Source organism: Thamnophis sirtalis, unplaced genomic scaffold (genome assembly GCF_051295495.1).
Source record: "Thamnophis sirtalis isolate CommonGarterSnake01/CBP01778 unplaced genomic scaffold, rThaSir2_p1.2 scaffold_11, whole genome shotgun sequence".
NCBI lineage: Eukaryota > Metazoa > Chordata > Lepidosauria > Squamata > Natricidae > Thamnophis > Thamnophis sirtalis.
The window spans coordinates 37,147,939-37,168,400 of NW_028261391.1; the positions used below are offsets into that span (position 1 = coordinate 37,147,939).

Here is a 20,462-nt window from a genome sequence, read left to right on the forward strand (position 1 = left end):
CAACCCAAAACTTTGTAAGTATAAATTTGTTTGATAAAAAATAAGGCAAGTTTGGAAGAGTTGGCAAATTCTTCCAAAAGCTTTCTCCAACATCCCCCCAGAAATTTAGATTGTTCCCCTAGGATCTTGTCTTTTCAAAAAGCTATAAAGTCCTGGCATGCATCAGCACTTGATATGTTATTTTATTCCAACCAACAAAAGAAAATCTATAGCCAAATTGTTGTTTAACTGCAAATAGGGATTTTAGATTATATCTATCTATGGATTGTCCTTAATCCAGTTGCAGTATCTGGTTAGGTATGACACTCAAGAATATGCCATGATTGGTCTATAAGGAGCAAGGAGTACTATCAATCAAGAGAAATTATCAAAATCAGATAAACATTTCGTTTGGTTAGATTGTGTGTTCATAAATTTTCTTTGGTATTCAATATTCATCCCTTTCATAATAAACTCTCATTCCCTGTAGCTTTCTAAATGATGTTTATTAAAGATCAGAGGGAGAGCAGTAAAAATTGCTTCCAACTTACTGAGTCGTGAACCATCTCGGTGGTAGCAGTTACCAGCATAGCTGCCTTCTAATATTTCAGTATTCAAAGCAATTGTTGGAGATAGCACCTTTTCTAGTTTTACAGGCGTTGATGCTACCTGTGCCATATGCTGCTGCTTTAATGTAAAGAAGTCTTCTTGAGACTCAACATTACTTTTTAGTGAATTAATTTCTAGGTCATCCCTTATAGTTGGTACAGCACTTTCAAGTTCTGAAGTACAAAGTATAGAGAAATCACTGTCAAAGTACTCAGAAGGCTTATTAGCAAACAGGTTCTTTTGACTGGCTGATGGAGAGATATCACTCAACTCCAACTCCAACTGATCACTTGTAATATTATTTGTCCAATCCAGGGACTGGAAAAGATCTTTTGCATCTAAGAAGGAAAGTTTTATTGGTCCAAAGGCAGCACAGGAGTCAGATTTCACCTCTTCATTAATCCCCAGGTTCATCAGTCCACAGCAAACAGAATGGTTATTACCCACATCCTCACTTCCCATAACCATAGAGGCATCATAAACTTGTAATGATCCTCCATGCATAGGAAGACTGTTGCTCTTTTTTGCAGGAAGAAAAACTGACGAATCAATAGTTGAACTTTCTATGGAATTATTCTCAAATGTTAAGCTGTTGGCTCTATTCATTAGAGTTCTGGGTGGAACTTCATGATTTTGCCTTGGGTTAGACGCTATATCATCATTTGGCTCATCCAGAGTTGGAGTTCCAAATGACCCATGCAGAGCTTCACACGGCACATTTGCCTCAAGTTGTAATTCAGCTTTTAATAAATTTTTATCAAATGCCTCACTGCCCAGGAGAGAATGTTTCCTTCCTCTTCTTGTTGTGGAAGGCTTGTACTTCATATCTTGTGGTGAAGTAGAATTGTGTATATTCAAATTGTCATTTTCTTCCTGAATTAGGTCATAAGTACTTCTGGAAAGGCAATTGTTTAGTTTACTTCTATCATCGAATACAATCGATTCTGAATGATTCTGTTTTAAAGAATGTAGTTCATTCATCTGATGGATAGCAGATTTTCCAGTCTCTTTTTCAGAACCATCTTCATAATATAGATTCTCAGAAGATATAGCTTCATTAGTAGCTAGTACATTATGGCTAGGTATGTGGTTTCCACTGCAAAAAAGAAGATTTATTTTGTTATATTGAAGAACCCAGTACCTTTCTCATCCTGTTCTCCACTCACCCATAATTTATTTGTATTCCTTCTTTAGAATGCAAGGACTTGCATTAATAAAACTATTCACATAGCACAGACTGAAGAAGCTACTTGGATAAGCAGTGAAATGTTCTAAACCAAAAAAGAAAAAGAAGTCCAGTTGCCATGACTCAACTTCCAAACAACTCTTCTTGGATGACTGAGAAAGTCATGTTCAATGTTGGGAAAGATGGAAGGCAAAAGGAGAAGGGGATGGCAAAAGATGAGATGGCTAGATAGTGTCAATGACACATTGAACATGAATTTGGGCAAAGTCCAGGAGACAGTGAAAGATAAAGGGGCCTGGTGTGCTATGGTCCCTGGGGTCACAAAGAGTCAAACACGACTTAGCCCCTGAACAACAACAACCATTGCTACTAGACAGTTTTTCTGTAATATTAAACTCATTATCTATATTATTTAAAGAGACTATATATCCCACTCTTCCATCCCATGACATAACTTTTCCAGCAGTGGTAACAGTAAAATAGACTTGTGCATTTGAAACCTACCAAATTAGAGATGAAGACACCACTGCAGGAGACCGTAGAGCACAGGACACATTTCCCAAACTTTTCAGCTGGATTTCCTTTTTAGGTGTAAGCTTAGCTCCATTCCTTCCTAATTCCTGATGTTCCTTCAGATTTGGCGAATCAATGTCGTCAACAAAGAATGAGCTGGTGACTGCATCAGAAGAAAACAGCATGGGCAACAATCCTTTTAGCAAGATATGCGCCAAGAGGCTCTAATGCCACTTTAGACGTGAAATGAAGCCACATGGCTCTTGATAGCATTTTTATACCATACAGAAGATATCATTTTTTGAATAATAAAACATGTATAATTATAACCTTGCAAAACTGGCAAATAGAACATCTAGATCTCTACCATTGATGCACCCCTAAAATTCATATAACTAGCTAGTTGCAGATGTGTGCTTTTAATTGAATACATACATGCACGCATACATGCAAGCACACACACAATAATAAATCCAAGAAAAATAAATAAATAATACATAATTAAATAAATTTATTAATAAATAAATAATTAATAAATAATTAATAGGCGCAAGGAACGCTATTGTTTTCACTGACTCAATAAGAATATGAAACCTGCTGAAAATAAATTAAGGATGAGAACTGCAAATTATTGCATAGCAGTAAAAAAAACCTAGCTTAGATGCCTTTAAAACTTTCCTTGGGAGAAGTTGCTTGGCTGTTGAATATTAACATTTTTAATAGAAACAGTGCTTCTTTCTTTGCTTTCTTTCCCATCCCATCCCATTTAGCTTTTCCTTCCCTTGTTTGGATTATTCCCCTTTTTTATTATTGCTGAGAAAGAAGATATTTGTCAGTGACAGTAGTTAATCATTAGAAAGCAAACTAATTTTATCCTCATTTAGGAAGATTTCCAAGAATTACCCCCCCCCCAAAAAAAAACCCCAACAACAAACAACTCTGTTGATAGTGGCAAACACTATTTATAATGCAATTTAAATTTGGGAAGGAAGTTTGAAAGCATTACATGCATTCCAACTTGGGTAAATAATTTCCCAATAAAATCTTATGTTTTATGCCAAATTAGCTTGTTTTTTGTTGTTTTTTATTTATCTTATTTATTTTGATATATTATAATTAATATACAAAATTAATTAATTAAATAAAATAGTGCAATAACCTTATTTAATATATTTATTATTTAAAACTTATTTCAATTTAATAAATATTAGCGGAGTCAACATTAGAAATGTTGCAGCTATATAGTAGATTTATTTTTGTTTGCATTACAGGTAAAATCCTGAAAACTAGTAAATATAAAACCCACCTTACTTGTCACCTTTTTTTTAATTGAGTCAACATATACAATTCCCAGAAATCTCCCACTTAATTCTCTGCAACCTGGTTCCATTGGGAATGTGAATTTAAATTATCTCCTTCTTTGTCCAAGTAGTCATTGACTTACAACCACAATTGAGCCTAAAATTTTTGTTGCTAAGCAAGACAGATAAGTGATTTTTGACTTATTTTAAAATATTTCTTGCCACAGTTGTTAAGTGAATCGCTGCAGTTGTTAAGTTAGTAACATGATTGTTAACTACCCCATTGATTTTGCATGTCAGAAGGTTGCAAAAAGTGATAACATGACCCCAGGACACTGCAACAGTCATAAACACATGCCAATTGGCAAGCATCTGAATTTTGATTATATGACCATGGAGATGTTACAATGGCTATGTGAAAAACTGTCATATGTCATTTGTTTGCAGTGCCGTTGTAACTTGAAATGGTGACCAAACTAATGATTGGAAATCAAGATCTACCTGTAATCTATATAATAATGCTGAATCCTGTATTTTTATTCAGCATTGTCATTTAATGCAGCTAGAGCTCACTGACAATCACCTTGCATTATATACTCCAAAGATATACTCAGATTCTAATAGTGATGACAGTTCCCTGTTGTGGCCCAGCAGGTGCCGTTGGAGCTGCCACCAGACTCTGACAGTGAGGGGCCCTCTGAGTCGGCTCTGGAGAAGGTGAAGGACCCTGGACAGGGTTCCGACTCCGAGCAGGGCGCAGAGAGACTGGTTGGCCACCAAGTGGCGCCTGAGCCTTGGAGCAGTGGGGAGGAGACAAGGGAGAGTGAGCCAGAAGCCAGCAGTGAGTTTTTCCTGGATGCACGCCATCGAAGAGCTACTTGGCATCAGGAGCAATTACGCAATTACAGGAGGTAATTGCGCTCAGCTGATGGTCATTAGGCTCCCCTCCAGACTATTAAAAAGATTGCTTGTGACACGCCCTTCTTGCAGAAGTCAATGCTTTGACTAAAGAGAACGTAACTACCTTGGCAGGCTAGATTGCTGCCAAGGTTTGTCTGAATTGCTGCCAAGGTTTGTCAGACTTGCTGCCAAGGTCCTTATCTGTTTGTTTTGCTTGGCTTTCAGCCACCGAGATTTTGGTCTTGCTAATTAAAGTACATTCTAGTTAAGCTTGGCTCAGCTTTCGTTACTGGATGGAGGAGGGGGTAAGAACAGTTCCCAATATCAAGGGTGCAATTACAAGTTAGTCTCCATATAAAAAAAAATCTTTTTATAAATGAATTTGCCTCAGAGAAACAAAATAAAAACTAGAGCCTAGACCTTGCTATGTTCTGAATACAATATGTATTCAATATGTAATCCCAATATGGGATTATATATCCCATAATTATAAAATCAGGTGCCAAACACAATCTATTAAAAACAAAACATTATTTCAGGTGAACAATATTATCTGTGGATAAAAGATACCTTTCCCAATAGCACAACCATCCTTCTGCATTCCTTCAGAGGAATTCGTATTTTCTGCATTCAAGTAGCTTTCTCTAGATTGTGGAAGTTGCAAAGAAGAATCAGTCTTATCCATGTTCTTGTAAAATCCAGGAATCAAGAAAGTGATATTCTATAATAGAAAATGAGAAATTATAGAATTCATCCCTTTCCTCTTATTCTGTGGCAATGAATAGAAACCAATTCTTTTTTTTTTTAAAGACGAACATAGGGATTACTATTGTAAAATACAACTTGCTGCTGGAAATTTATAAGTAAACTTTTTCCATCCTTTAATGATGAAATGAAAAAAAAATTCTGGTAATTTAATTAATAATATCCTGGTATCAAGATCAGTCTTTCCCAATCTTGAACACCCAGATCTTGTCTACCTATGACTCATTATCTCTGGCAAGGATTGTAATCAAAAATTTGGGTGGTCGAAAATGCACTGCTCTAGATCAGCAGTCCCCAACTTTTTGGGCACCAAAGACTGGTTTTGTGGAAGCCAATTTTTACATGGACCTGGGAGATGGTTTTGGTTTGCTCGCTCGCTTGCCTGGTGCTCAACTGGTTTTGTGGAAGATAATTTTCCCATGGACTTGGGGGGGCATGGTTTCCATTTCACTCCTCACCCATCGCTCCTCCCCGGTTCCTAATAGGCCATGGATCAGTACCAGTCGATGGCCTGGGGGTTGGGACCTCTTCTCTGCTTTTAAAGGCTGTCAAAATCCCCAATTTGATGGCCCTCAAATGAATTGGACTCTAATTTGCAGAAATTCCAAACAGCATAGGATTAGACAATGGATAATATGAAAGACTAGAAATCTGATAATTGAAACTAAATACATTTTTGAGAGAGGACATCATTCTAGGAAAGATTGCACTATACAAAAACTTTTTTTGTAGAGAATTATAAGATTTTTACCTTGCCTAATAGTTCTTTCTTCTCATAACCAAATAGCATTAGGGAAAACGTATTGTTAATTCCATAAATTGTACCATCTGCCTGAATGGTTACCAATCCGCTGATAGTGGTGAACACCCAGATGGTAGCAGAGAAGCAACAATCTATTGGTAAAGGGGTGCTATTTTCCAAAGTTTCAACATCCATAGCTGGTGGAGGGTCATCTGATACTGAAGCAACTTCATCAACAAGGGGATTTACTTTGAGTTTCAAGCTGAGAGGGAATGTTGTACCTTCCCTTGCTCGGCCAACAGATCTCTGAATTTTGATATTCTGAAAGAAGAAAGGTATAATCACATAATAACACAAATCTAAGTTACTAAAATTTTCACTGACAAACACTAGAAAATGAAGAGTAAAGGTTTCAAATTACTATCATATAGTTGACGTTAACCCCAAACATTGTTTTATGTAAAAATCATTCATTCATTTGTTCGTTCATTCAAGGCAATAATTGTCTGTAATAAACTTAATGGTACCTTTGGAATTTTTTTCCCAGGTGCAGGAAGTTGGATAGAAGGTATCAAATCTTGTATGTAGTGACCAACCACATCTTCTGATGATGAATATCCATGAAGGTGAGCAAAAAGGGGGTCACAAGAAGTAATCTCTCCCTTGATATGAGAGTTCAATGTAATTTGTATTACAAATGCTAGACGTTCAGTTCTAAAGCAATAGTTTTATAGCAGTATTAAAGTGACCAAACACAATATTGTTGGCTCTTCATTTAAGGAATAGAGCCTAGAAAAACTACTTTAGGATAGATGAACCTCTACAATAATTCTATATTATATTTCTGCTAATTTCTATACTAATTTTACTTAAAATATTTACGTATATCATGCCTTTCTATGAGAGGGCAACAACAACATTTAAAGAAATAAGTCTCATTTACCTCCATGAATCATAAACTATTTATTACAACTACTTCACATCAATAAAGATCAAGATACTTATACAGCTATCAAATAATTTATTTAAAGAATTTCAGTTCCTCTTGTATTATTTCAGTATCAGTGGTTCTTATGTAAATTATAAGAGAACACAAGCAAGCACATTCCTATTTCTTTTCTTTGATAAAGTTGGCTAACATGAGGTTTGACATCCATGTTTCTGTAATTTCCATTCCATTAGTTTGCTGGTTTACTCACATTACTTTTGAAGGAAACGGAAGCAGAGAGTCTTTCCACAGGTTCCAAAACAACAACACAGTACTGACTGCAATGTCCTTTAATTTTTCTTGTCCATATAGTGACAGGGATCTTTTCATTATTTTGGGAAATGGCATCTACCTAGTGATAAAATACATGTTAGCTTTCTAAATTGCAGGTTTAGAAAGGCAGTCTTTAAACATTGTCTTTTAGAATTTATTTCTATACTTCATCAATGTTTAATGTTAATGAATATATGCATGATATTTGTAGATATGAACTTTCACTAATTATATGCAAATTATTCTACCAACTTTTATCAAAATAGTTTTATTTCCAGATGACTGTACAATAATGAATTTTGCATATAAAATTTTGCCATGATTATTCAAGATTTCAGAAGCTTGAGTTATGATATTTATATTCTGTAGATGATTTAAGACACATCCCAGGAGGAATTTTATCAAAATTTGACATATTTGAATAGCAGTTTTTGAATAGTTTAAGTTAATGGTTCTCAACCTTTTCTTCACCACAGACCCCCTTTAAATACCTTTTGTGGCCATGGAGCATGGCTACAGACCCCCAAGACTTGACTTAAGATTTGTATCATAAAAATTATTCAAGCCTTCACAGACTCCCTGTGATATTGCGGTCCCTCAGGGGTCCATAGAGCTGTTTTAAGTTAAAGATACATATATTCTTAATAATTCTCACTACACATCTACAAACTATAACCAATAATATTATCCCACTTCAAATTTATCACAGAAGCAAGTATAATGTAAATTAAATCAGGTACAAGCAGTAACAATATGGAATCTTCAGATTAGATCTTTGTTTAAAGGTCAAAAATAGTCCTTGGGAGAAGGGCGGCATATAAATCTAATAAAATCTAATAAACCAAAAATAAATGTATAGAATCCAGGGAGTTTTATTTCTGAGTAAATTTGTGCAGGATGAACGGGATTGAATATTTTAGGCATGTTAATTGGCATAAAATTAGGCAAAAATTTCCAGATTGATCAATTTCTATTTTTACTGCATATAGTACCCTAGTCAGAGAGAGTAATTCCCCTAACGGTGGAAAGGTTATGCAACAAAAATGTTCTTCAGATGCCCCAAGAATTTTTATTGGTTTTGTAGAACACAGTTCATAGTCTATATTTCTGAGTAAGCAAATGTAGCTCTATGTATATGTGAAATACTCAACAAAATAGCCAGTTTTTCAACTAGCATGGTAGCACTATCTTTAAAAGCAATTTGGTCTTCTAAAGAATAACTACTGGTGGGGAATTTAATGTTCACAGTGAAGTGCAGTAAAACAGAACAAACCAATTTGCCTGATTAATTGTCATCAGTAGAAAAGGATTAAAAAGGTTTGATTTTCTTATGAACCAATCATGCTTCATTATCATAAAGGAGTATATTATTTAAAAACAATTATTTAGTACAGCTAATTCTGAGGCTAGGATATATTTTTTAACAGCCTAGATGAGTATTAATCACAAATAGACATATGTCCTCTTGAATTATACTACTTATGCTCTGGTAATAATAAAAAATCAGTATCATATTTCATGTACATACAACACTGTACATGATCTTCTATGTATATTTAAGTACATTCAGATTTTTCTATCATTGCAGAAATATTAAACAAAAGCATGCGCGCGCACACACACACATATATATACACATACATACATACATGCAGGTCTTGGCATATTCGGGTCTTTTCCCATGTAAGATTGATAGCAATATAGCAGTAGACTTATATACCGCTTCATAGGGCTTTCAGGCCTCTCTAAGCGGTTTACAGAGAGTCAGCATATTGCCCCCAACAATCTGGGTCCTCATTTTACCCACCTCGGAAGGATGGAAGGCTGAGTCAACCCTGAGCCGGTGAGATTTGAACCGCTGAACTGCTGATCTAGCAGTAGCCTGCAGTGCTGCATTTAACCACTGCGCCACCTTGGCTCTTGAGAGTATCTTGGCGACGTTTCAACGAGGTCCCACTCACCATCTTCAGGCTGGTGCCAAGAAGATACATACACACACACACACACACACACACATGTATGTATTTGTGCTATAACTCTAATATATATATATATATATATATATATATATATATATATATATATATATATACACACACACACACACACACACACACACACACACACACACACACACACACACACACACACACACACACACACACACACACACATATATATATATATATATATATATATATATATATACACATACATACAAGACTGAAATACTGATAAGCATATTTCGGCTGTAAGATACTTAATCAGAGAAATCACACACCACTGTTCCTGGAATTACTGGTCCATGTTCTTCAAGATCAGCATATCCTTCTTTCAGAGCTTCCACAATATCCCAGTTGGATGGTGAAATCATTTCAGATAATTTCCGCCCAATCATTTCCTGGGTACTATATCCAAGAATCTTGCATGCTTTATCATTTGCAACTAGAATCTAAAAAAGAACAAGAAAAATTTTCTTTTGGTGGACTTTGAAGCTAAGCATAGTTGGGTTTTCTTCATACTAGGGTAGGAAACCTCCAAGAAATACGGATACAGTACATTAATTTTATTAAGGCAAAACTATTCCAGAAGCAAATAGCAGCAAATTATTTCCAATTATTTTGTGAAGAAAATTAAATAGAAGCATCTATTCAATCAAATTTGAAGATTTCTTGACTTGATTCTGTAGCAAGTGATGGGCACAAATAAAAAGCTAGTGTCCTGGGATTGAATTCCAATGTGCTCTAATAGTACACAAGTATTCTAATATATATTTATTCAAAAGTAACACTAATTGATGTGATATTAAATAAATCATTAGCATGTGTAATAGTTTTTTTTAATTAAAACCATGTTTTAATTTAGCCTGTTGTGTGAGCCTTATTTTAGTTTATGACTTTTTTAGGTCACAGTCCAGTATTTCGGTGAATTGGTCTGAATTAATCACGGTTAACTATAACATGAACATAACCTTAATAGTTTGTAGATTGAGCACAAGACATATCATGAGATTAACTTCAGTAAGTATTGCTTTATCATTTACATCTGTGATAACATATCACTCTAAATCTGGCTTGTTTATTGAACTAATCATAATTGGCTGGATTTGGTGCATACACTAAGCCCAAGTCAATTGTGTAGCATAATATGTGAATCAAGTCAGAGGTTTTAGTCTACTCTGTTTTGCTCTATTTATTTATAAAGATAAAAAATCAGTACTCATTAATTTATCATTGCAGTTTTGTTTACAAACATGTCTTCATTAGGTACTACAAGCTTAAATAATCTGCAAAGGCTAACAAATGAGTAATCAGACAACTGCAATTTTATGGGTGTTAAAACCAGGCAGTAACATCTTGGTAAAAATACTTAATTGGCTCTTAACAATAAAGTGGCATGCCAAGTACAGTTATTAACAAAGTAAAACTAGCCCTATTTTAGTTTCAATTTTCCTACAAAGCTAGTTATAGCTTTGGCACAAATTACTCCAAAATACCTATTATTAAAGGAATAAAAAGTGACATGGAGCCTATTCCATTTTCAAAACAGATTTGTAACAGATCCCCTGTTCCAAAAGTAAATGTTAATATATAAAATCTTCTGTAGCTGTGCTTTTTCAAAGCAACTTTTTAATGATTGCACTTAATATTGATGGGAGAAAATCCTTAACCCTTGCATATCAGAAATCTGTAAGATTAACAGTGTGTTCTTTGGTAAGTATGAAATAAGATCTAAGGCTTTCTGCCCCTAATTATACATTCTACATTATAATTAAATCAGTATTGTACAACGAAACCATAAAAGATGTGTTTTTGTTTTAATGTTTTCCCACAAATTTTATCCTAATAAAATTTATCCTAATAAAATTTGTGAATTATTCAAATGTTTGATTGTTATACAGTATATTCTGTAAATACAAGAGAATTTCTTATCTATTGAACCTCTATATACTGTATTTTTCGGAATATAAGACGTACTGGAGTATAAGATGCACCAAGGTTTTGAAGAGGCAAATTTAAAAAAAAGTAGGTAGGTAGATAGAAGGATAGAGAGGGAGAGAGAAATACTGTAGGTAGGGAGGGAGAGAGTAGGTAGATAGATAGAGGAGGGGAGAGAGAAATGCAGTAGGGAGGGAGAGAAAGTAGGTAGGTTGGTAGATGTTTCCAGGTGTATTTATCCATGTGCTGGAGAAGAAAATTGCTGACAATCTGCAGCACCTAAGACTTTGTTTCTGCTGGCACAGCACTTGATCAATGTAATTCTCATCGATCAGTTAAAGAGCTTTCCGAAAGGAAAAAAAAAGTTTTTGCACTCTGCAAATCTCCCAAAAATGGCCTGTTTTTCTTTTTCAAAAAAAGGCATGAATAGCCTTGGGGGGGGGGGCTGGCAGAGTGCTCCTGGGGATGGGGCCCCCCAAAATGAGAAAAAAACAGCCCGTTTTTCGCAAAAACTGGCCCGTTTTTGTCAAAAAAAATTGCATGCATAGCCTTATGGAGGCTTATAGAGTGCTCCTGGGGGCTGGGGAGGGCAGAAATGAGCATGCTCATTTCTGCCCTCCCCAGCCCCCAGGAGCTCTCTGAAAGCCTCCATAAGGCTATGCAAGGCCATTTTGTTGAAGAGGTGGTGCTTCGGGAGGCAAAAAATGCTGTATTCTGTGTATAAGACGCACCCAGATTTTCAGCCTCTTTTTTGAGGAAAAAAATTGTGTCTTATACTCCGAAAAATATGGTATACACCAGTGGCATGCTATGGGAATGCCAATGTTATGCAAATCCATTTAGTACCTCAGTTGTTCGAATATCCACAGTGAAGATGGCCTTGTTTGGGTTACGTATACTACTTGACAGTGCCTGAATGGATTCTCCCCAAGTCAGTGCATTTAAGAGAGAACAAGAAGAAGTGCTACATATGGAACAACAAAGGGAAGCAGTTTCCAAGTGATCCCAAGAGCTATGAAGTTTGCCAGTACAGATATTCCGGGCAGCTAATGAAGATAGGCAGTAGGAATTCCATCCATTTTCTAAGAAAAGGAAAAAGAAGCATAGATGCACACATACTAGAATTAAAGACAACTAGACAATTTTGCAAAGTACCAACAACTTATTAAAGACAAAATTACAGGAAAAACATTGTTCAGACATACTAGGTAAAATAGTATAGCAAGAAATGTTTGCCTCAGTTATCACCTTAAACAAGCAAAAATAACAGGACTGTCAAAAAGCACTATCAGCATATCTGTGATTTTAAGTTATTTGCTTGTTTATTTGTATTTCCTATTTCTAAACTGCCTAGCTCCTTCAGATCTATTTACACCCAATTTTTTATATTCTCCATAGTTTCCATTCCTTTGAAGTGCTTTAGACAAGACATTTACTGCTTAATTGAACTGTAGTAACTATTCATGGAGATTTAGAAGGAATCCAAAAGTTTTCTATTTATAAGCCTTCAGTCTTTTCCCATCCATTCTGTTATTTTCTTTCTCCAGAAAATCTGCTAAGAAAGAATATCTTCTTGTTAAATAGTTACTGTTCTCTTTTATTAACAATTGCTTTATATTCCTTGTTAAGCAAGCTAATCACCTGACAAAGATGTTTTTTTCTTACACAGCCTTGAAAGCCAACTCTTCCTTTTCTTATTTGTCCAGGGAAAAGATTTGCTCAGTTCTTCACAGATCCCAGGATCAGTCGCAGAGACAGAGGGGCCTGAAATGATTTCTTTAGAAGTGACAAACTCCTTATCTGTCATGCTTGTAAGTGAACTACAGGAAGTTCTTCACAGAAACTGCAGGGTCTGAAACAGAACAGTATGTTATATCTAGAACTTGATATATTCTTTCAAATCAGGTTCTGATATATTTATCAAATATTTATTTTATATTTATAAAAAGGAGACAACTAGTAGAGTTGAATTGCCAAATAGCAAGCAAATGTGGTGCTTCTGAAAATGGGAAAAATAGTAAATGCAGCAGAATACAAATCCACAGGAAAAGAAGAATTAAGATATGCCTGAAAATATCACTCATTGGGAGTTTTATAATATCAGAAGAGAAAGAAAGCATGTGTTCAGGTTAATTCCAACTTAGCACAAAGTTCATTAGTAAATTAGTATTCATTTTCTAAGCATCCCAGCCAGGAATGCCTAAGGGCAATGACGTCAAAGATAGTTACAATCTGGAAGAGACGGAGAATGGCAGAGGAAATGCATTTGGCATCTCAACTAGTTTCTACTAACCTGTCAGCATTGAAGACCCGGAGGAGCAATTGGACACCTTCCGTGAAGAAAACACTAACAGAAATGGAACTGCTTTCAAGTGCAACATGCGGTTTGTCACACCACGAGCCTCCACGACAAGCGCAGGAGATGGCAGGGCGCCTCTTGTTATGGCTGTGGGGGGGGGCTGCTTAAATTAAGGAGGATGAGTTCGCTACACATATGCTCCGAGGATCCCTTTCATTCTATCACACGAGATTTTCTTTGATGCTAAAAACAACCCATAGAGAAGTCCGCCCCCCCGCCCCCCCCTCCCGAGTCATCAGAACGCCTCTATTCCTACGGAATAACTTACCCAACAGTCTACCCGAGGGGAGAAGTGTTCAGTCCGAGCCAAGTAGGCGGGGAATGACTACGTAGTCGCTTCAGGAGCCAAGCAACGCGACGGAACTAGAAGCCGACAGTTCGATAACCCAACCAGTTCTGAGGGGTGGAGTTTCCCCGACGTTCAAAGATAAAAAGATCCCGCGCAAACTGTTGCTAGGGACGCGCCGAGCAGGTTCTGTTCGGTAGAATGCAGAGGAAACTCGTCCATTCAGATCTTCCCCGCATGTTACATCTCTTTCCCAGAAAGGAGGGCTGTATTTCTAACTATCCGTATAGGGTTTATTTTTAATCTATTACAGCATAAAGAACAATCGTGGAATTTTATAGTCTAAAAATATAGCTTAAACTATTGTGGATCTTTATCCACTTTCTCTAATAAAATTAAGATTTCCCCCTCTAAGAACCATACCATACTTTTCAAAACATTATAACATAGATTTTCTAGCCTTTCTAATAAACACTCCAGATATAATTAAGAATTTTTCACTAGGATTTTTCTTCCAATAATAAATATTTTAAAAAAGCAAAAGCATCCATTAAAAAAAGAGGGGGTAGCTCCAAATCAAACTCATCTCTTAATGATTTTATGAGCACATGATACAACTTGCTTGGTAAAAATAATAGGCAGGTAGTTTGCCATATAAAAGGCAGGTAGAGCCTTTTCAGTAGTAGCTCCGACCCTTTGGAACGATCTCCCCGTGGAGATTCGTACACTCACCACCACACTCACCACCGTCCAGACCTTCCGCACAGCCCTTAAGACCTGGCTAGCCCGCCAGGCCTGGGGACAAAGATAACCTGCCCCCACCCGAATGATGAATGAATGTTGCTTATTATTTTACTTCTATGTATTGTTTGTGTCTATTGTCTGTATACCCCCCCCCCTCATTTTATGTAAGCCGCCCTGAGTCCCCTCAGGGAAAAGGGCGGCCTATAAGTATTAATAAATACTCTAAATACTCTAATTATCTTTCTCTAGGATGTTTCCCCCCCCCCATTTAGTCAACATATCTATACCTGATTATCTTTCGCTTGAATACACACTAAGCCAGCACTGCTTGGTTCTGAACTCAAGACAAATGAGTAAAATACTATCAATTTCCAAAATACGTTGTGTGTGTATATGTTTATTTCTCTTCTGTCATGTTGTCATCATACTCTTAAGTAATAATAAGCTTCCAAAAAATGCTGGCATATAAAATTCTGGGAGACACTTCCAGAAAATGATAATTGAACCAAATATTTACTATGAGACAGCTTTATGTTTCTGTTAATCCAGTACTGAATCATACTAGAACTGTTGCAAAGATTCATTAATATTATTTTTTTAATCCATTCTTAATTATTTAACTCTTTAGAGGAATTAACTTTTGAACGTATGGCTATTTTTAATTTCTATTCTTTTTTTCCCTTTTTTGCATAGAAAATAATAGATTTTAATGTATTGAAAAGCAAACAAATTTAAATATATATAAAAATTAGATACAGGGTTGTCACACATTTCAAACATTTATTTTTAAGTATTCAAACATACCATAGTGTTCATAAATTGATTGTTTGATTAAACTCAGAAGCAGCATATTTTAGATTTCCAACAATGTTTATATCATCTATTCAATTGGGGTTTTTTATAGAATAGAGGGGTGTTTTTCCATTGCTTTCTCCTGTGTAATAGGAAACAATGCCTTTGCTGTTGTCACTCAAGTATTCATTTGTTTCAAGTATTTTCCAGTATTCTTGTTGCCCAATACGGGAGCCTCTTGCTGAGCAGCTACGATGGTTTTCATCTCTGCTGGGAATACATCTTTGTAGTAAACACTTCCATAGTTGTTCATCATACTTCCTTGCTACAATGAGCAGCACAACAAGGCTGAAGGACAGACCATCCTGGAGAAAATTTCTCTCTGTTGTTGTGATGAGTCCCACCAACTTGATGACACATAATCGTCATTAGTCAATAAGGGTTCAACATTTTCTAACATATTGGAAACCTCTTATCCCAACCTTTACCGTATGTATTTCAAAACAGTTCTTTTCCATTCACACTCCAACTAAAATCCCCCCTTCAAATGGCGCTAGCTCAGTCATACAGGCTAATTTGTAAGCTTCCATCACACGTATCTGGCACATCAAACTGTCATATCAAAGGGAAATAAAATTATTGGGTTTTAAGTTCCTTTCTATATGATAAAATTAACTCCAAGGTGATTTGCATTCTACAGCATGCAGAAAACCAGTTGTACTTATTAGCTTTTCACCAGGCAGTACAGATTAACCACTAGTTTCATACATCACGTTAATTCATTATGTGGTCACTTTGATTTTTGCTTAGTATGCTATGTGTTAGATATTAGCAACTGTTATAATGGTTTCCGCCAAGGTCCTCTGTTCCGGGGGGAACAGAGATTCAATCTCATTGGTCGAAGGGTCTGACAGCTCCCTATCAAAGGGCTGCTGTCAGGCTGAACCTTTGCTGGATTGTACATAGTTGTTCTATTACAATAAAGAGCTGTTGTTGCCTAAGCCTCAGTGTGCCTTTCCTTTACCTTTTATCTAACACTGACAACGAAGGTGGGATTGGAAGGCAACTAGGCGAACCAAAAAGAGCGTAGCAATCCAGCAAGTAAATTCAGCTTGGAACTCAGTGCGGCATCAAGCAGCCATTTTTGAGCGGCAGATTCAAAACGCCCTCAGAACACAAGATGGCCATACACGCTCCGTACGACCCAGTCCCCAAACACTGGGAATCATACATGCTGAGGTTCGAATGCTTCCTCGAAGCCAACGACCTCATGGGCCTTTCTGAAGGCCGCAAGAAGAACATGTTCCTGGGTTACTGTGGACAGGAAGTGTTTGAGACAGCCAAAGATCTATCCGAGCCAACGCCACTTCAATCAGTCGCTTGGTCGGTGCTCCAACAGACGCTGAGGACATACTATGCTCCCAAACTGTCTAAGCACATCCGCCGACACGAATTTAATATTCGCAATCAAAAGGAAGGCGAATCTATCAACGAGTACGTTGCCGTGCTAAGAAAGGCCGCAGCATACTGAGAGTTCAGAGACCTAGACGAAGTCATACTCGACCGCATCATATGCGGTGTGCGGGACATTAATCTACAGAGGAGATTACTTGCCAAGTCTAATCTCATTCTACAAATTGCCTTGGACGAAGCCAGGGCATCGAAATCTGCCGTTAAGTCTACAGAAACCCTGCAGCGCCAAAGCACTCCACAAGGCGCGCGGAAGAGCGCAGATGTACATTGCGAGGCTACAGAGGCCGAGGGCACAGAAAGCGAAGATGAAAGCTGCCGCATGTGCAGTGACCGCACCAAGCCACGCAAAAATTTGAACTGCGTTTCCCGCCTTGCGCAAGCTGTGGAGGAGACCATACCAGATCATTTTGCCGTTTCCGCGATGCCATCTGCCAGTGCTGCGAGCAAAAGGGGCACATCGCCAAGGTTTGCAGAAGCAAGCACCCCATGATGACCTGGAAGCCCAGAAGCCGACCTAACCGCCAGCAGAGGCCCAACCAAGGGGCATGGCAGCTGCCACCACGGTACTCAGAAGGCGACACCAGAGTCACTTACCACACCTCAATCAGCCAAGTCCGCACAAGGCGGCCAAAAAAGCTGAAGGTCACAGTCCTCATCGAGGGCTCTCCATGCGAGATGGAGATCGACACGGGGTCATCATTGACCATCATGCCATGGTCTACACTCAAGCAGGCTATCCCTAGCCTGAAGAAGCAGCATCTACACCTTCGCGACTACCAGGGGAACCGAGTCCCCATCGTGGGCCAGGGCACCTTCGAGATGAAATTCAAAAACTTCAGAGGCCAGCTTCCAGTGACGGTGGTCAGCAGTGACCTGCAGAGCCCCTGGGGCTTGACTGGTTCGAAGCCCTGGACCTAGAAGTGACCAGTATCAATGCCTTAAAAGATGAGAGCACCGAAGAATTCTTTAAGGAGTTCTAGGATGTCTTCGGCGCCGGTCTAGATAACGTTGTGGGGACCCCAATCTCTTTTAATTTGGACCCCAACATAGCCCCCATCAGGAGAGTACCTTTCGCTCTCCGCCCTAAAATTGATCTGGAAATTGACAAGCTCATAGGCCAGGGAATCCTAGAGCCGGTAGATCACGCACACTGGGAGATCTCTATAGTGACACCTGTCAAATCTGACGGGTCTGTCCACATCTGCGCGGACCACAAGTGTACAATCATTAAAGCGTTACAACAAAGCGCTTATCCTGTACCCATTGAACAGCATTTATTATATTCTTTAGGCTCCGGCAAAGTATCTGCTAAATTACACATAGCGCAGGCATACCAACAATTGCCTGTAGATGGCGCCACAGCGGAGGCCCAAATCATTGTGATGCATAGGGGTGCATTCAAATGTAACCGCCTGCAATTTGGAGTTAGTATTGACCCTGGACTGTTCCAAAGTGTCATGGAACGGCTTTTGCAGGGGATTCCAGGAGTCGTCCCCTATTTTGACGACAACTTGGTATCGGCTGCAAATAAGACGCAACTATTCAAACGTTTGAGAACTGTTTTGACCAGAATTAGAGACAAAGGCCTCCATCTCAAAAAAGAAAAATGCCAAATTAACGTGCCAAGGGTTGAATTCCTAGAGTACTTCATCGACGGCTCTGGGATTCACCTAACCACTAAAAAAATAAAAGCAATCCAGGACACCCCTACACCTCGCAATCAGACCAAGCTGCAGGCGTTCCTTGGGCTCCTTAATTTCTACAGCATCTTTCTTAAACAGAAAGCCACCGTTGCTGAGCCCTTACATCGTTTCCTAGCAAAAAACACAAAGTGGTCCTGGGGCAGAGCCGAAGCAGCCGCATTTGCTGCGGTGAAGAGACTACTGTCAGCAGACACGTTCCTGGTCCAGTACAGCCAGACCCTGCCACTTGTTTTAACTTGTGACGCTTCCCCATTTGGCATCGGAGCCATCCTCAGCCACCGCATGCGCAATGGAACCGAGGCACCCATAGCCTATTACTCAAGGCCCTTTTCCGCTGATGAGCGGAACTACAGCCAACTGGACCGTGAGGCTTTGGCTGCAGTGGCCAGCGTAAAAAGGTTCCATGAGTACCTCTATGGACGTGATTTTGAACTCATCACGGACCACAAACCGCTACTGGCTTGCTGGCTGGGGACTGGCCTACTCCTGCTTTTTTGTCGCCATGAATGACCAGATGGACTATTTTCCTCATGGCTTACACCTATTGCCTCGTCCATCGACCAGGCTCAACCTTGGGGCATGCCGACGCTTTGAGTTGCTACCCATTGCCTGAACTACTTGAAGACTCTACCCCCGAGATGCCAGTCCTTCTCATTGACTGCTTAGAGACTGGTCCTGTCTTGTCTAGTGACGTTACCCACCACTCTGCAAGAGACTCCACGATCAAACAAGTTTTGAACTGGGTGTGGAGGGGGTGGCCCAAGGGGCCTGTTGGGTCTGAATTCAAAATGTATTATTGTAAAGGAGATAAAATGTCTGTTATTAATGGCTGTTTGCTGTGGGGGGACTGGGTCGTTGTTCCACCCAAACTGCGTGTTTCAGTATTAGAGAAGGCCCTCCCCCGGGGAGCTGCCAGCCGGCATTGTCTGGTTGACGGCACCCGGAGGAGGCCCAACCTGTGCGATCTTGTTGGTCGTTGGGAGGTAAGTGGCAGGAGGCGGTCTCTCAGGTAGCCAGGTCCTAAACCATGTAGGGCTTTAAAAGTAACGACTAGCACCTTGAAGCATGTCCGGAGACCAATGGGGAGCCAGTGCAGCTCGCGGAGGATAGGTGTAACATGGGTGTATCTAGATACACCCCATATTGCTTGCGCGGCTGTGTTCTGGACCAGCTGTAGTCTTCGAACACTCTTCGGGGCAGCCCCATGTAGAGCGCTTTACAGTAATCCAGTCTTGAGGTGACGAGGGCATGAGTGACTATTCGAAGTGCTTCCCGGTCCAGGTAGGGCTGCAACTGGTGCACAAGGCGAACCTGGGTGAAGGCCCCCCTGGTCACAGCCGACAGATGGTGCTCTAACGTCAGCTGTGGATCCAGGAGGACACCCAAAATTGCGGGCCCTCTCTGAGGGGTGTATAATTTCACCCCCCAGGCTAAGAGGTGGAATGTCTGGACTAACCTTGGGAGGCAACATCAATAGCCACTCGGTCTTGTCTGGATTGAGTGCAAGCTTGTTCGCTCCCATCCAGACCCTGACAGCCTCCAGGCACTGGTACATCACTTCCACTGCTACGCTGAGTTGGCACGGGGCGGACAGATACAATTGAGTATCGTCCGTATATTGATGGTATTTGATCCCTTGCCAACGTATGATCTCACCCAGCGGCTTCATGTAGATGTTAAATAGGAGGGGGGACAGGACCGAACCCTGCGTCACCCCATATTTGAGGGTCCTAGGGGTCGACCTCTGTCCTCCAACCAACACCGACTGTGACCTGTCCGAGAGGTAGGAGGAGAACCACCTTAGAACGGTGCCTCCCACTCCCACCTCCCGTAACCGTCGCAGAAGGATACCATGGTCGATGGTATCGAAGGCCGCTGAGAGGTCAAGGAGCACTAGGATAGAGGAATGTC

The 20,462-nt window shown here is 39.2% G+C and overlaps 1 protein-coding gene and 1 pseudogene across 1 annotated transcript in view; one reads left to right on the top strand and one right to left on the bottom strand.

Moving 5' to 3' along the window:
- PASK (PAS domain containing serine/threonine kinase) overlaps positions 1-13,578 on the bottom strand; it is a 36,430-nt gene extending 22,852 nt beyond the window's left edge. The window contains exons 1-10 of the mRNA XM_087724938.1: positions 13,488-13,578; positions 12,836-13,046; positions 12,041-12,276; positions 9,538-9,708; positions 7,195-7,335; positions 6,523-6,657; positions 6,005-6,316; positions 5,059-5,209; positions 2,279-2,450; positions 531-1,684 (exon numbers count right to left, since the gene is read on the bottom strand). Of these exons, the coding sequence (XP_087581064.1) occupies positions 531-1,684; positions 2,279-2,450; positions 5,059-5,209; positions 6,005-6,316; positions 6,523-6,657; positions 7,195-7,335; positions 9,538-9,708; positions 12,041-12,276; positions 12,836-13,001 (2,638 nt within the window). The 5' untranslated portion in view covers positions 13,002-13,046; positions 13,488-13,578. The remainder of the gene's footprint in view (positions 1-530; positions 1,685-2,278; positions 2,451-5,058; positions 5,210-6,004; positions 6,317-6,522; positions 6,658-7,194; positions 7,336-9,537; positions 9,709-12,040; positions 12,277-12,835; positions 13,047-13,487) is intronic.
- Positions 13,579-16,555: 2,977 nt separating this feature from the next.
- LOC148043611 (uncharacterized) lies at positions 16,556-17,766 on the top strand (annotated as a pseudogene).
- The last annotated feature ends 2,696 nt before the right edge of the window (positions 17,767-20,462 follow it).